The following is a 17,745-nucleotide window of genomic DNA, read 5'->3' as shown; positions in this document are numbered from 1 at the left end:
GCAAATGAATTTCTTAAATTGAGTACAGAGTGTAAATACACCTAAAGGCAAAAAAGAGGAGCACATTATAATGTTTCAAGTATCCCCTCCCCCATATACAATCTATATTCATTATGGATGAAATATCTTTTAGACTCCAAAGCTTTCAGGCTGCATCTTTTCACAACTATTTTATTGGAAGTAGAGAAGTAACGATTAAGCAGCCCCCTCCTTTTTTTCTTTCTTTTTCTTTTCTTTCTTTCTTTCTTTCTTTCTTTTTTTTTTTTTTTTACAGAATCCTAAGTCTAAAGGAAATGAATTTCAGGAAAACAGATTTCATTAAAATTAATGATTGTACAAAAGACCCAGACACAGGTCAAAGAGACCCAAGAAATCCAGAAGACATTATTCCTTCTACAGAACTCTTACCAATGGCAGAGGACAGAGGACAGTAACAAAAGAAAGACTGTAAAGGAAAGAACACAAATCAACTGGTTGGCGTCCAAGCTCCAAAGGACCTTTCCCTGTCTCAACACAAATAATAAAAAAATAAAGAAAGAATGAAATAAAATAAAATAAGTAAAAAAGGAGAACTCTTCCCTCTTCACATCCATTTACCCTAGTGGTTCTATCTGATCAGAGGTAAGTGGCTAAATCTGGCATCGACTGAAAAGAGAAACCTTCCTAAAGTGTAGCTAAGAGATCGTAATTACAAAGAACAGTCATTCCGCGTGCTTCGTCTCTTAGATAAAATTGTTTCATTCTTGTAAAGAACAGGAATAAGGAGGAGAAGTAGTAGTAGTAGTAATAATAATAGCTGATATATCTTGCTGGTCAATTATGCATACCGTAAACTTCTCCAGCCTCACTCATTTTATTGCTTTTGGAACCCGATAAGGTTAAGTGTTATTAGTCCCACTGTGGATGGGGACCAAAAACCTAAACACAGCATTTGACTGAACCAAGACTTGATTAATAATAGCAAGAGCTAATATTTAATGAATTTTGTTTCAGACACCTATTTTGATCTTGTGTATTAATTCCTTTAGTCATCATGGAATTCCTGCAAGAAGAGAATTCCCATACTCTCACTTTACAGAGACTTAGGCCCATGGGTTATACAGCTAGTAAATGATGGAACCAGGGCTACATAGGGAGTTATGTAGTAATAGGTAGTAAATGATGGAGCCAGAGTTCTAAACTAGGCAGCCTTGATCTGTAGGCATGTGACTCCAAATCCAGATCTCTCTTAACCACAGTACTATATTGCTACCCAAGTAGAATCATAATTACACTATTTTTTTAAAAATAACTATAGTATATGGAATAAATAAGCCATGAATGTGTATGTCTGAAAAAACATAGGCATTATCCACCAATCAGCTAAGGCCATTCACATTCATAAATTGGGCTAGTGCCCAGAAATGACCAATTCTTTTTTTCTTTAATCTGACTAATAAATTCTGTTTCCATAATGAATTATTAATACAGTAAAACAGAGTCCTTGGTACCTTTTCAAGTGAGGCCTTGTAAGCTTATGCAATATTCTTGTTGCTGAATTTTCTGGCATTTCTTTTAAATTAAGGTTAAAGTTTCACCTCTCCCTCTGGTTATTTATTATTAAGGCAAAGTAATTTGTAGTCTATCATCATGTATAATTTCCTCTTGAACAGATGGGTAATAAGACAGGCAGACAAATATGAGCATTTCTAAGTGGGAAAAGACCAATTAAATCACCTGCTGTATGAGCACAGTATAAATACCATCTTGTTAGGCTAGGACATGAAGCATAGTTGCTTTCGAACTGGTTTAGGGGAATTAAATGTGGCAAATTTGATTTGCATTTTCTGCAGCTCTTAGGCCAGTAGAGAAACATGAAGTTTAAACTCTGTTCTTAGGGTTGTCTATCTGCAGATCTTTCTGGTCCGAAAAATAGGTCTCTCACACCTATTTCAATGCCATACTTTATTATTAGGAAGAAATAGATTTCAGTTCTGAGAAAGACTTGTAATCTCCAGCTTGAAGGACATTCCATGATTTAATCCATGGGTTTGATAATAATTCTGGAGTCACAATGGATATAGATGATATTTCCTGGGAGTACAAATACACAGCTTTTTCAGCAAAATACGTAATGAAAAGTAGTTAATAAAGTTCATCCTTGTGGGTAACCCTGGGGTTTTTAGCATGGCTTCTTCACAAGGCTGGCATGACAGTAAAATTCCACAGCATCCCCACATGATGTAGAACTTCACAGCATCCCTTTGCGGCAGGAATGATCAAATCTATTTTTGATGTGAAAAAAAAAATTGGGGAGTCCTCAAGTGAGTACCTGGTCCACACTAGCAAAGGGATCCAGGCCTTACTGGAATCAAGATGGGAAACAGCATGAGTTTTAGACTTGATTTAAGTCCACCTCTCGATTCTGCCAATTATTAGAGCTTTATGGAAACTCAGAGAAGTCTGGTAATTTGGGACTGCTTTAAAACCACACTTAAAAAAATACTTGTTCAGTATTATCTAGAGATTGAGCAGAGAATGAGGGCAAATGGATTAGAAAGGCTTCAGAATGGAGCTTAGCTGCTCCTGTTTTAAACATGCCTCTGACCACAATCTGAACTTTCTTCATGATTTAATTGCTTATATTTTATGACCTGCCTTCCCCACCCACATGCCTATTAACACAATTGGATGTAAAATCAAGCCTTGCCTGTCTTTGTCAGCATTGTATGCCCAGTGCCTGGAAAACAGGCCTAATAATGTCAGGCACTCAGTGAGTATTTGCTCAATTAATCAGTCCAGTCAAGTTTATTTTGAAGATTAAATGAGGTATTACATGTTAGATTATTCTGACTTTCAAAAGGAATACAATTATTTCTGAAACTTCTGTAAGATTAAGTGGTCATTTCTGTAAGAGAAAAGACTTGGTATTATTTTAAAATATGAAATACGTATTTTATAAATAGGGTACATGTTTAATCTGCTTTTTTCTAAGAAGAACTGACATAGAAGGTAAATTATGCAGGCCTCCCTTACTGTAAGTCTGTTTTTCATTTAACTGTTTCAACGATTTATCACTCAAAAGTATAAAGAACTTCATCTGCTTACATATAAATCTCAAACTGATTGTAACTTCTAAATCATAGAATGTTGGGTTGGAAATTGCCTTGTATAGGAACGAGTTAAACCCCAAATGTGGAAACAGAGGGCCCCAGATATTGAAGAATTAGCCATACTATAGAGCTGGTCAGGGGCAAAAGGACCTCAACCTTTAGAAAACTGATTCCATGTCCCATTTCTTTTCCAATTTCCGTTTAGTTAAGTTTCAAAGACCATCACAAATACATGCTCCCCCATCTTTGGTAGGGTACTATCTATGAGATGGTTGGTCCAACCCAATGACTTTACTAATACACTTTTAGAGAGGCCTCCTACTTTTCAACTACTACAATCGCCCAAAAGCATATGGTGTACTGATGATTATCATTAAGATCATAATGCATTAAGTACCTTAGGAAGCTTAAGTATGTAATTAAATAAATAACTCATTCAAAAATAAACACATGAGAAAATGGGACACAATTTCCCAAATTGGATAATGATCAAGAAAATCTCTAACTGCTCATCCTGCCATTGCTCTGGTCGAATCCACTCTGGGACCTGATGCAAAAGAAAAAGTTTATAAAATTTTCCTTCAAGTAACAAAGGAGCAAGCCACATTGAGAAAAACCACAAGTGGTGGACCCAGAGAGACTTCACCTGACATCTCAGCTCCTCCGGTAACTAATTCTGGGACCTTTATTTAACCGCAACTTGAAAATAGGAAGGCTAATGGGCACATTGCAGGCATGTTCGAGATTATATGAAGTGTTTGTAGGGTATCTGAGTGACACCCAAAGAGTGGTGGTTGTGGCGACTGTTGATGGAATAGAAAATAAGGATCAATTCTTCACAGTGAGGCAAAGCACCATGAAAGGTGGAGAAATCAGGACAACCTAATCAAACCTGAAATTGCATATGGAAGAGAAAATAACCCACATCTGCTGGAATTACCCAACTGACTGTTCCAAATTTCCTGGAGGAAGAGGGGAGGAAGGAAGATAACTAAAAGTATAATTGAGTGGCTCTCGATCTGTCTTTCCCCTAGTAACACACATGCTAGATGGTGGTTATATTGTCACTCATTCCTGTGTGAAATTCCTGGCAAAAAAAATAATTCCATGTGTTTCTATCCCACTCAAGATAGGCTATTGCAACACAATTGGGCAGGACATTATTATTGAGACAAGCTAGAACCTGCTAGAACCTAGTGGACCTTCCAAATAAATAATTGCAAATGTACATTTTAACTCTCATTATTACAAATTTCTTGGGCTACATCTCAAGACCAATCAAGATTCAACCCTATCATCTCATAGATGAATAGACTGAGGCCCAGAGGGATTAAATGACGGCCTCAGAGTTGAACAGCACATCGGCTGCAAAGCAAGAACCAAATCCAGAGTTATTTTTACACAAACTGTATCAAGACCTTAATGTTCCAAATGGCTTTCTGCTCCTCAATGCCTCTCAAGGTACCACATTTGAGCTGTACACTTGAAACTTAAGGATTCCATGGTGTCTGTTCTTTTCTGGTGGGTCTAAATTCCTTTTCCCATTTCCTAGAATGGTAGACGTTTGAAGAACGTCTACTATTTAATTTTATTTGAGGCATATTTATTAAGGTCAAGCAAATTCTAGGTCTGATGATCCAGGAGTAAACCAAACCAAACCTCTGCTTTCATAGTCTACCAGAAGAAATAAACACAAAATAAAATGAAATGAAATTACGTTTAAAAACTAAATTAAAAATACAGTATTTTAGATAGCAAGTGTTAAGGAGGAAAATAAAGCAATGACGGGTGGTACAGGAATCTGTGGGAGGAAGTGCAATTAATTAGCTGATGTATTTTTAATTCATTGCCACTTGATAATGAGAGACAGAGGACTGAGGATAGGCACTCCTAAAACATGCCCAGTCATGTCCGTGAAATATCCATCAACTGTGTTATCTCCCTATGGAGCCTCCATTTTAATTATGCAACGCCACATTTAAGCAGCAGGAAAACCTGCCTCTCGATCTGAAAAGTCAGGGAGGAAAATCAGATCCTAGTCAAAACTCCTAGAAACCAAAATATGGCAAGATTGTGCTCAGAAATGTTTGAAATATTATCCCTTTTTCTTTACATTCCTTATTATTATTACATTCTTTGTATATTTTTTAAAAATTATTTATTAGGGCGCCTGGGTGGCTCAGTTGGTTGGGCGACTGCCTTGGGCTCAGGTCATGATCCTGGAGTCCCTGGATCGAGTCCCGCATCGGGCTCCCTGCTCGGCGGGGAGTCTGCTTCTCCCTCTGACCCTCCCCCCTCTCATGTGCTCTCTCTCATTCTCTCTCTCTCAAATAAATAAATAAAATCTTTAAAAAAAATTATTTATTACATTTACAATATTTTAAAATCTTTACTTGCCTTATTCTAAGCCTAGAGCACTGTTCTAAATAGGCTTTCGATTGAGTATATTCTCCTGACTTCTCTGTAACCTAGGAATACTGTATCAACTGAAGGCACAGTATGATATTCACATAGCAAGTTCCTGGATGATGATTACTTATTCTACTTCAGATCTGAAAATGAGGCTTTAAGATTTCTTCATTCTTTTTAGACATTGTTCATTTTGATTATTGTCTAACTCTCATAAGAATATATTTTCAATGTCATATTCATTGCCAATATAAAATTGCTTGCTTTCCCAGTGATATATATGACTCAGTGTCATTGACACAATATTGACTTACTTGTATAGGAGAGAAAAGGTCAGAATGAGAATATTTTGGTCTAACATAGAAAGGGAGAGTGGGGTTTCCAGTGCTGTGATTGGTAAGTGCTTGCAAATTTTCACAGTACAAAGAGAATGTAAAAAATGGTTATTTTTGTTTGTTCATTTTCTTGTTTTTAATCTTTCCAATAGTATAGAAACTGAGAAAGGCATCTGATAAGCTTATGAAACAACCTTCCCATCTAATGAGATCTCATGAGCACTTACTTTCAATTGCCTTGATTTTGTTTTCCCACGGGATGCAGGCAGCTTTGAAGTTTTCAAAATCACGAAGAAATTTTGCCCATTTCTGAAAAGAAAGCCAAATACAACAGTAAAACTCAGCCTCTTGTTTGCCAAGAGGTTTATCCTTCACCCCCATCCCAAAATATCACAAGACAATGAGCTTGGAAAGATCTCTCTGGTGCCACATAAGGCTTTTTGTAAAAAGAGGAAAAGAGTAGGTTTTACTTGCCTCCCTGTTCCCCAACCACCTCCACACCAATTCAATTAAAAAAAAACTTTTATGGATCTCCTGTTTTATAGCAAATAGGCTGTGTATTCTGACAGACAATAAGGGAGCAGGAACGGAGTTGGCACCTAATATTAGGCGATCGGCAAATTTTATGTGTTTAATTAAATACTCATTGCGTGAAGAAATTGATGAAATATGACTAAAACATAGCTCCTGCCTTGAAGGGCTTCTTACTCTACTAGAGTAAGCTGAACATAAACAAGTAACTTCAATACAGGATGGTAAGTGTTATGACATAGGACACTTTTTATTCTGGTAAAGTAGAGCATCTAATTAAATGGAAAGGCATGGTATCACAGAAAAGGGAGGAAGAAAAAGAATCACACATTAGTTTTTATAAAAGACCTTCCTTCCATTTTATTCCACACTGTTGGGCCATCTGTGGTCAAGAGGACCACAAGGACCACACGGAAGAATGGGAATGGGGCAAATAACTGCGTAAGTGCGCATTATGCTGGGATCACGTGTGAGATGGACAGGCATGTAGGGCCCAAATAAGAGTATGAGACAAGTCTGAAGTTCAAAAGATGACCCAAACTAGAGACAATCCAAATGTCCATCTACAAGAGAATGGATTAATAAATTGTGGTACCTTCATACAATGGAATACAACATATTGATAAAAATGGACTAGAGCTGCCACAACATGAATGTATCTCATGATGCATCAAAGAAGGCAGAAACAAAAATATAAATACTATAAGATTCTATTCATTTAAATTATAAAAACAGACAAAATTAATCTATGGTATACATCATAAATCTTTCTATCTCTATTTCATACGTAAGATTTGTGATTTTTATTCACAAAACCCCATCTGTATGGAAATGCATTTAGCTTACAAGTGGGGTAACAATTGTAAAGAGGGGACAATAATGCCTACATACCTACTTTGCTTTGAGAATTAAATATGATAACTTCATAGAAGGATCCAGTTCAGTGTTTAGCATATAGTAACTACTAAATAAATGTTAATTTCTTTTCTATATTTTCCAAGAATCTGTCTTTATATTGGTATATCTTTTGCTTTTTTTCTCATGTTCTATTCAATGTATAAGTTGATGTTCCTGAGAGAGAAGAGCTATATGGCCCGAAAGCTTGTAGACATTTTGAGAAAGAAACTTTAACCCAGAACCCCTTCACTACCAGGGAATAAAAATGAGAGGTGCACAGTCTTTGTCATTCAGGGGTGAGAAAATCACACAAGTAAGTCTTTTGCCATAAATCAATGTTTCTCAACTTATTTTTCATTTTAACCCCTTTAAGGAGTATTTTGGGGCCTTTTCGTTTGTTTGTTTTCTGAATCATGCCCTGCCCCAAATTTTAATACCACAGATATACTATGTATTTACTTTATGTGTGTACGTGCTTCATACATAGAAAATGTAAGATGCTTTCCCTCTCCCATAACAGAACCAATTTTCTCCTCCTTAGAATCAATATGGCTGCCATTGAGAATGCATGGCATCAACCAAATTGAGTTGTGAAAATGCTTACCTTGGCCATCATCATCTTAAATGCAAACCACCGCTTTCCTTTCCCTTTCCCAAGGGCTCCTTCATTTTCACTCACAAATTTTTTTGCTTCCCTGAGGAAATAAAACAAAATAAGGGGTAAGGGAGGTATAGGTTGAGAATCATAGGATAGAGGTAGTGGACATTTCATTTTATTAGGTTTGCAGCCTTATTTCTTCTAGACCCTTAGCACATGAATTTAAGCTCTATTTCAAGCTCAGGACTTGAAATAGATGTTTAAGCTTTTTAATTCTGGCCAGGAAGAATAAGATATTTTAGTCTCATTTATTATTATTAATCAGCTGGATCATCAAAAAGCAAGTAATTTGTTCTAAGTGTCAAAATAGAGAATACTAGTTCTTTTCATTTCTACCACATATAAAATTGAATCCAAAGTTGACTTCAGATTTGGGCAGTCAGAATGTTTATTCTAAAATATTTTCTTTTCGGGCGCCTGGGTGACTCAGTCATTAAGCGTCTGCCTTCGGCTCAGGTCATGATCCCAGGGTTCTGGGATCGAGTCCCGCATCGGGCTCCCTGCTCCGCGGGAAGCCTGCTTTCCCCCGCTCCCACTCCCCCTGCTTGTGTTCCCTTTCTCGCTATGTCTCTCTTTGTCAAATAAATAAATAAAATCTTTAAAAAAATTAAATTAAAATATTTTCTTTTCTTCTTTTTTAAGGATTATTTAAAAAAATAATAAGTCAAAGAGTTTAGGACAAACTGACATAGAACATACTTTATTGACCTGGTATTTAATCTCATAAAACCAATTATGACTTGAAACAGAGGAATCATATTATGTGCGGCAAATGGGGTTGAGGGAAGAAGGGAAAGGAAAGGAATACTTTTAGCTTCACATTCCGAAAGGGTCTCAAATATAAACTTTAACCTTATTCCCAGATAGTTACACATTACAGTTGTCACATTAGTGTCTTTGTGTGTGTGTAGAAAAGCATCAACTCAGCAGAATGGTTAATGTTAAATATACTACAATTTCGTAACTTTGGCCAATTTTGCTATTGTTGTGTGTTTGACATGCCAAAAGAATTTTAAAAAGAGAGGTGGCCCAGGCTTGTCTTGACCTTTTAGGGGCCATAGAGGACATCACCCAGAAGAACCCAAACCTGGACTGCCTTTCCACAGCTGCCACATTGTCAGTTGGTTGGCCCCTGGAATGTGTGATTTTACAGAATAAGACCCTTCAACGTATGACTATAAATAAGCTTATTAACAAACAAAGTAAATTTTGAAAAAATGAAGTCAAGGATTTTTTTTTTTTTTTTGGTAAGTTGTTCCTTAGTGACAGTGCCAAATTCATGATTTTATAATACCCGGTGATCAAAACCCAACATGCACCTGCTGACTTAGCCAGTGACTCCACAGTGGCACCTCCTTACTCACCTGCGGCTGTGTACCCACCCATATTCTGCCATAAAAACACAAGTGCAATGGAGTAGATTCTCTTCAGTCATCAAACAGACCCCCCAGATGAGTTCCTTGATGGCAGGGACAGTATCCTGTCCCTCTGTATCCCCCACAGCACTGACCACTACTTTGAGCAGAGGAGGTGCTTAATAAACTTAAACCTTCTGGAAGTGGAGCTAAGAGGCAGAACTTGAGATACATATAGACAGGGGAGCATCCAATAATTGTATTTTCCACATTAATTGATGCTCCAAGGCAAAGTCCTTCCTAAACTTTGGAATTGCACCCTTTTACATGAGTCTTCTCAGAAACTTAATAGGGCAGGGGCCTTGGGTGGCTCAGTCGGTTGTGTCGGCCTTCGGCTTAGGTCATGATCCCGGAGTCCTAGGATTGAGCCCAGCATCCAGCTCCCGGCTCAGAGGCAGATCTGCTTCTCCCTCTGACCCTCCCCTCTCTTGTGCTCCCTCTCTCACTCTCTCTCTAAGATAAATAAATAAAATCTTTAAAAAAAAGAAAAGGAAGAGAACAAAAGAAAAGAAAAGAAAAAAAGAAAAGAAGAGAAGAGAAGAGGAGAGGAGAAGAGAAGAGAAGAGAAGAGAAAACTTCCTAGAGCAGACCCCTGGAAAATGGGAAGGGTTACTAGACTGGCCTTGTCGTCAAATGCCCTGACATTTGACATGACCTCTGAGTTATGAAGATTAATTTGAAAATGGTTTCTAAAACATTCTACATATTCTAAAATGTTTAATGAAGCCCTGTCAAAAAGTATAAGCTGAGGTCTCATGGCTGGGTTTCTCCATCCATGCAATCAAGAAAACATATCCCATTTAAGCATTAATAATATGTTCTAGAGATGATATGGCAGGAGTGAGCATGGCACCTCACAGACATTTATAAAATGTTGAACTAAACTAAACTCGACTCTAACTTGAGTTCTAACCCAGCCTCTGTGATTTGTCTCTGTGACTTTGCCCGTGCTTTTGACCCTCTCTGTACACATGTTCAGGAAGGTCCTGTTTCTCAGAGGAAGGCACGCATGCCCAGGACTCACACACACATGAGCATGATCTGCACTTTCCCTCAGTTACTTTGTGGCCTTTAACAGGTCAAGATTCCTCAACAAACAAACTAGAGGGTGAGCAATGGCTTCCCTGCTTGCCCAGTGGTAGCAAGAAGGTGCCATCATAAGTGTGAAAGTGTTGGAGGGATTATTACACAGTGGATTCTCCTGTAACAGTTGTTTCAGAACTGAAAACCTGTTCTAACATGATTGATGCATTACAGAACAATTTAAGCGTAACGCAAATTTTGTGTAAAATGTTGCCGCCATTTTATATCCATCTTTGTCAAGGTGTCATTGATGATATTTCTGAGTATTATTCCCCCAGCCCCAGTTTTCCTATAAGCTCTGTGGTTTTCATTGCCCTATTTTGCACAGTGTGGTGGGTTTTAGGAACCCATACATGGTGTCATAGTGGAACTGGCCATAATTCAATTATTTGGCATCAAGAATGTTGAAATTCCTACAACCAAGTATACATAGGAATCATCACATCACTCTATTCTAATGAACACATAGAAATAGAGATTCAAACATTCTTCCTCGCAGTAAAATCAAAATTTGTTTTTCAAATGTAAATTGCCTACGTTATGGGCATATTTGCTACTCTAGATACTTAGCAGGTAATTTAAAAGATGCTCAGTTTGGTTTTTTAGAGTTACATCGCTTGCTCGATGAGTGGCCAATTAGACAACATGACTGCTCTAAGCAGCCATAAGTGTAAAGAAATAGCTATTCTACTTCATATTTCTGACAAGATTTTTAATTTTGTGAACTGATGATTATGTTATAAGATCATTAAACTAGCAAGATTTAAGAGAGAGAGAGAGGGAAGTCGGGGTTATAACCAAATTAAAATCACCACAAAATTAATCATAAATCCATCTAATAATATAGGAATCTCTTTATATGGCACTCATAAGGTTTTTGTCAGTTATTATAAATATAATTTCCCTTGGAACAATCTAAACAAGGTTTTATCATTTGTTTCTTCAACTGACAAATTTTTCCCAATGCTAGGCATAGTTTCATATTTCTCTCCCAAGTACTACCCCACCCCACCCTCAACATACAGATTCTGACATTGATTTTCAGATAAAAACCTGGACTTCACTCCACTCCACGTAGTCTCAGGTAGAAATTTCTTCTCTTCCCTAATGCCCCACCTCCTCCATTCTCCAAAATACCTCCCCCAAGTTTCATACCAGAAGGATCCCTGAAGGGTCATTGTAGCTTCTTCTGTTTCCCATTGCCCACTCTTGCCAAAATAAGTAGAGGACTCGACTCATCAGAAGTCTAGGGGATGATGTTAAAATAAAGCCAGGGGTTACAAGGGTGGGCAGAGAATAATTTTTTTAGCAAGAACAGATTCTTGAACCTCCTAATGGGATGCTCTCAGGACATAAGGAAGCACTTTTGCAGCTTGCTGGCCTAGAGGAAGGGACATTGGACGGGAAGAAATTGGTGACTCAGTGACAGAACATCTCTTAACACTATTTTCCAGGCTAACCTTTGCGATGAGTTGCATGATTTCAGGAAAAAAGAGAAAAAAAAAAAACAAAACTAGTAGCTTCGAATCCCATCCTCTCCACTAACAGATTTCTTAACCAGAAGACATCTTTCATTGTGCTATTAGAAATAAGATACAAAAAGAAACTATCCAATATGGAGATGAGCATGGACTGATGCTTATCACACTAATGGGCCCATTACAGATATCAGAATCCAAGAAAATAAAGAGCAGAGCCTTTGAAAACTAAAAAGCAAGAAAACATCTGTGTTTTTCCTATAGGTAATTCAACTTCCTACCCATGTGTATGTATCTGGATAATTTAAAGGGATTTTTTTTTTTGCACAGATAAAATAATAAGATTTTGTGGATAAACTTTGAATATCCATTGGCTTCAAACCATCCAAATGTCTGACTGAAAAATGTGTGTCATTCCCTTGAATTTCATTCAACAGAAGCTGCCTGCCAAGTCTGTAATCCAGTCTCCAGGTCTTGGAGCTCAAGCCAGCCCTGGTACAGTATGCACAGCTCCCTGCACTGTAACCCCAGACCCAGGGATAAATAATTGAGTGAGATCTATTTAATGGCAATAATACCTGGCCTCATAATTCATTTATCAATCCCTTGTGTTGGTAATTAGAATAATAAGGTTTCACGGGCTTTCAAGAATGCTTTCACAGTTAGTTGAAGGAGCACACTTTGGCCTAACTTACAAAATAGATAATTTACCCACAACACATGATACAGCCCTGATCACACAGGGGAGTCAGGACATGCTATGCTGTCTTTGACACATCTCAACCCAGGAAACATGTTCCCTCTTTGGGTTAGGTTAAGTTGACTCTTCTTTCCTCTTGTTTTCAGCTGGATGGTATGATTAGGCAACCAATGTATTGCTCAAGTAAAGGAAAGACATTTCAAAACGGGTCTTTAAGGCAACTGTAATCAAGACTTGTGCTCATGAACACTTCCCAGTAAAAGGGATCAGAAGAATGAGAAGTCTTTTCTTAGTAAACACTGTTGTTTAAAAAAAAAAAAAATCGACCAATTTAAATAGACTCCAAGTCAGAACTCTGACTTTTCCTAAAATGGGATTGAGTAACTGAAAGGAAGTTTCAGAGGTCGGAAGCTACTCTCATGCACAGAGATTGGAAATAAGGACTGTAGGCCTCCTAGATAATAGAACTTCATAATTAGACTGGTAGTGTTATTTAAAATCATCCTAATACTGGAAGTGATTTTTTTAAAGGAGATGCTGTGGAAGTGGTGGTAATGGTTGGATGCTCGGTTGCGTCATCTATGAAATGGAGATACTAATAACTCTGTCATGGGGTTGTCCTGTGTTTTATGCGAAATAATGCACGCAATAAGTTTGGTCATAACACATGTAATGTGTCCATGGCAAACAGTATAAGAGCACTATAAATAGGAACTATTATTAATAGTAATAGTACTGGGCGCCTGGGTGGCTCAGTCGGTTAAGCGACTGCCTTCGGCTCAGGTCATGATCCTGGAGTCCCGGGATCGAGTCCCACATCGGGCTCCCTGCTCAGCAGGGGGTCTGCTTCTCCCCCTGACCCTCCCCACTCTCATGCTCTCTCTATCTCATTCTCTCTCTCAAATAAATAAAATCTTTAAAAAAAAAAAAGTAATAGTACTAATAGTGCTGACTTCAATTTTTATGCCTGAGCTTCCAAATGACAAAGTTGAGAAAGGACAAGCTATTTCCAGGCAAAACCTCTCAGAAAGCCAACCCATTTCCCATCAGATGATGAGATGTGGGAAGACTGAGAATTGTTCTTGCCACTAAATGAGTGGGAGAGACCCGCATTTGAGACCCACCGTGAGGACGCTGGTGTCCAGCTTCGGAAGACCCGGTTATGCCTCAGCCTGAGAGGATGCAGGGATGAATTCTAGCCTGAGTCCTACTCTAGCCGGGCTGTGCTGCTCCAGAAAGCCTAGGTCAGCTGGGGCGTCTCTGTGCTAAGAGGCAAAAAGGAATCTCTCTCCCTTGAATACGACTACATTCTATTCAATTCTATGATCTGTGTTTTATCCTTGAGACACAGGTTTGAATCTTGGCTCTGTCACACACTAGCTGTGTGCTCTTGGGAGAATTACGAGACTTACGGATCCCAACTGAGTGTTCTCATCTGTAAAATGTGATGGGCAGCAGTAATGGCAGTGACAGCTAACATATAATAAATGCTTGCCATGTACCGGGCACTATGTATGCCCAACATCTCATTGAATCCCTACAAAATCCAGCAAGGTGGCAACTATGGTTACCCCCGTCTCAGAGATGAGAAACTGAGGATTAGATTAATGAAATTAGGGTCCAAGCTTTCCCAAAGAGTAAGTGTCCCAGGTTGTCTGGGATTGGAGCTCAGTGCTCCCAGTTTCCCCTGAATAACATCATTATCTACTTCATGTGATTGGCACAAGGACACATAAAAATAGAGGAGACATGGTATACTTAGCCATTTTTTCTAAGCATTTATTGAGTGTGTTTATTCTTAGCAATGTGTTAAGTACTTTGAAAGAAAGAAAAGAAACGTGGATTCCTGTCTGAAGTTTAAATGCCATTAAGAAAAATGAGATATAAGCCCATAAAATTGTTATATAACAGTGTTCAACACCTTTAAAGGAGAGGACACTGGAGGCCTGAGAGCTTGTTGAAGATGTAGATGAGAGAAGAATTAAACTGGGCATCGGAAGCACCGATAGAATTCAAGTAGGCAGAGAAAGGCATTCTAGGCATCGGTTTGTAGGAATTTTTCTAACAAAGGCGATATTCCCAACATGGAGCACATATACAAGCTCATATTCTTAGAGAGACTTACATTCAGCTCTTCAGGAGACCATTGACAGGGCTTGGCAGGCAGACCGTGCTGATTTTGCTCAGTTCAGTTCATTTGAATCAAACACAGGCAATAAATTCTGAATACTGTAAACAGATGGATTTACAAGGCTTTGCCTCAGAGTGAGAGAGGCCATTCTGCTTTGGAAGACTGGGTAAAACGATTCTGCACAATACCCGTGTGTTCATGTTTCTACCCTATGCTAAACATTTCTAAGTACTATGGAATATGTTTTCAAAATGCTGTGTTGTGATATTTAGGAGTGCTAAAAAGAGCCTTAGTTTTCTGTTGGAACAGTGTGTTCTGCCTTTGGCTCCATGAGTGGGCAAGAAATTTCAAATGATGGCAGTTCAGCGAGCTCTGCAAATAATTGAGACTACCTAGTAAACTTGACTGCTTGCTACATGGCAAACTTAAATCTAGAGGTCTGTCCTGAGCACTTGGCAACACAACTTAGGTGAGGTCACCCACAGAGCATTCTATGTTCCTGAGCGAACTAGACTTTCTACTCAGTTGACTTGAAGTCAGACTATTTCACTGTTTTCTTGCAGAGCCTCTCTTCTAAGCTTTCCTAATGCTTGTGACCAAGCATTGGTCAAGAAACACTATAATAGGATATGCATAAAATGAAACATTAATTCATCCAGAGAGTCGTGTCTTTATGTAGATATCCCAGTATGTTTGTGTATGTATATGTGAAATAATGGACATATATATATATACACACATATACATATATATGCAAATTCATGCATGTATACTGTCAACACATAATTAACAGCTATTTGAAAGAAGTGATTTATAGTACTTAAAATTTCTAATTTTCAGAACTGTAGAAAGAAATTTTAGACACATTATATTGAATACATAAAACTATTCCCCTTTCTTCTTCCCATCTAATTTGTCATGATATTCTAATATAATGTTCTCCAAACATTTACTGTAGGATATGCATTTTAATAAGGCTTAACCACTTTTATTCTACAGCGAAAAGCTTATTTAAATCCCCCAAAGTAATACTCCACTTCCCATTCCTTGGTCATATACATAAAAACATCCTCAAAAATGACTTTATGGGGCACCTGGGTGGCTCAGTTGGTTAAATGTCTGCCTTTAGCTCAGGTCATGATCTCAGGGCCCTGGAATCAAGCCCCACATGGTTGGGCGGGGGGGCCCTGCTCAGCAAGGAGCCTGCTTCTCCCTTTCCCTCCTCCCTGCTCATGTTCTCTCTCTCTCTCTCTCTAATAAATAAATAAAAATCTTTTTTTAAAAATGCCTTCACTATGCTCTTATTGTAAACCTGATAAAATAAATGGTTTCTTTCAGAATTCGTACCTTACCCAAGATCTGGATGACACTTCCCCTAAACAAAAAAGGCACATTTCCCAAATTAATCATATTCTGTGCTTATCATGTACACATTTGCTTTCCTTTTATTGTTAATGTATTATGTCAAACATATTTAAAAGCATTTCTAGATAATTTTAAGTGTAATTAGTGAATTTCTCTTCTTAATCACCTTTCAAAGATAATACATCTATGGATAGTCTAATAACAAGTTATGAAAATTAGCTGTCACTAGTAGCTGACATTCTAAAGAATGTAAGTTAGGTAAATTGCTATTTATCAAAAATGGTTGGAGGGGAGAATACTCTGGCAACATGGGAAAACTGATTCAGTGTGTCTGAAGTTAAGAAGATGATAGTAACCATATTTTATCTATCTAGAAGAAAACTTCAGAACTTTCTTTTGTCTAATATTTACTTTTTATTATAATTATTATTATCTTACGGTATACTGTAAAAAAAATCCCTGTTTATTTGAACTTTGAGATTATTTGAATTCTGGATAAGCAGATATTTGTGAAAGGTAGTGAGTAAGATTGATTGCCAAGAGTCTCGTGAGCAACCTTGAATATTGGCATATTTTAGACCCATTTTCCAATGACCATTAATTACTCCTCCATCAAGCATTTGGGCAGAATCTCAGGCTGATTTAATGAGGAGGGTATTTGGGATTTTGAGGTCAGTACAAGAGCCATAAATGCCTTCACAACTCTCTAAAAGAGATAGGAGCTGGAGCCCAGTGGGCCACCTGAAAAGTTTGCAAAACCAGGGTGAAGAACAGAACATCAGGTAACTCTGGTAAAATGGTACACTGTAGATAGGAAAGATTAAATAAATCATAAAAAAAATAAAGAAGAACTTTTGGTAGGCAAAAGTATATGTATCCCCAATGTTTCAGAGCTGACTTCCTTGGCAACTGAAAAAGTTTCAAATCTCAAGGAAAAAACAAAACAGAACAATTTCTCATGTGGTTCCTATCGGCATCCTTTAAGGGAGAATTTCAAAATATTATTTGAAAAACATTATTAAAATTACCCATAGTGATTTTTCTAACCACTCACAATAACACAGCAAATATTAACAGGCTAAATCCAAAAAGAAAGAATTGTCAGGATCATTGTTCTTATTTAATAGGAAAGATTATTTCTTATGCAATGAAAATGATAAGAGAGGCAATTGGTACAGATGAACTCAAATGTGAATGATAAGTCAGAAGAGATTTCAGATCCCAATCAAGACTCGATTATTCTTAAATAAAAAAATTTCCCCTTAAAGTTGAATTTTAAAAGGAAAAAAAGAAAAAAAAAGAGATAAACAAAATCAGACTTTTTTTTTTTAATCAGACTCTTAAATACAGAGAACAAATTGGTGGTTGCCAGAGGGGCAGTGGGTGGGGGATGGGTAAAATAGATAAAGGGGGTTAAGAGTTCACTTATCATGACAAGCACTGAGTAATGTATAGAATTGTTGAATCATACTGTACACCTGAAAGTAATATAGCACTGTATGTTAACTATACTTGAATAAGAGAGAGAGAAGAGCAGAATAGGAGGTAAAGAGAGAAAGATTAAAACTCTGTACATACAGATATGGGAGGAAATTCTAGAATACAAATGAAAGACATTTAGCAGGGTGTTAAAATAAACACTAGAATAAGA

General features: G+C 37.6%; 1 protein-coding gene across 1 annotated transcript in view; it reads right to left on the bottom strand.

Moving 5' to 3' along the window:
* TMC1 (transmembrane channel like 1) overlaps positions 1–17,745 on the bottom strand; it is a 136,645-nt gene that overhangs the window by 77,361 nt on the left and 41,539 nt on the right. The window contains exons 5-6 of the mRNA XM_044920750.1: positions 7,869–7,959; positions 6,064–6,145 (exon numbers count right to left, since the gene is read on the bottom strand). Of these exons, the coding sequence (XP_044776685.1) occupies positions 6,064–6,145; positions 7,869–7,959 (173 nt within the window). The remainder of the gene's footprint in view (positions 1–6,063; positions 6,146–7,868; positions 7,960–17,745) is intronic.

The sequence above is a fragment of the Neomonachus schauinslandi genome, chromosome 13 (assembly GCF_002201575.2).
Source record: "Neomonachus schauinslandi chromosome 13, ASM220157v2, whole genome shotgun sequence".
Lineage (NCBI taxonomy): Eukaryota > Metazoa > Chordata > Mammalia > Carnivora > Phocidae > Neomonachus > Neomonachus schauinslandi.
The sequence above is the reverse complement of the archived record's forward strand: the minus strand, read 5'-3'. Positions and strand labels throughout refer to the sequence as shown.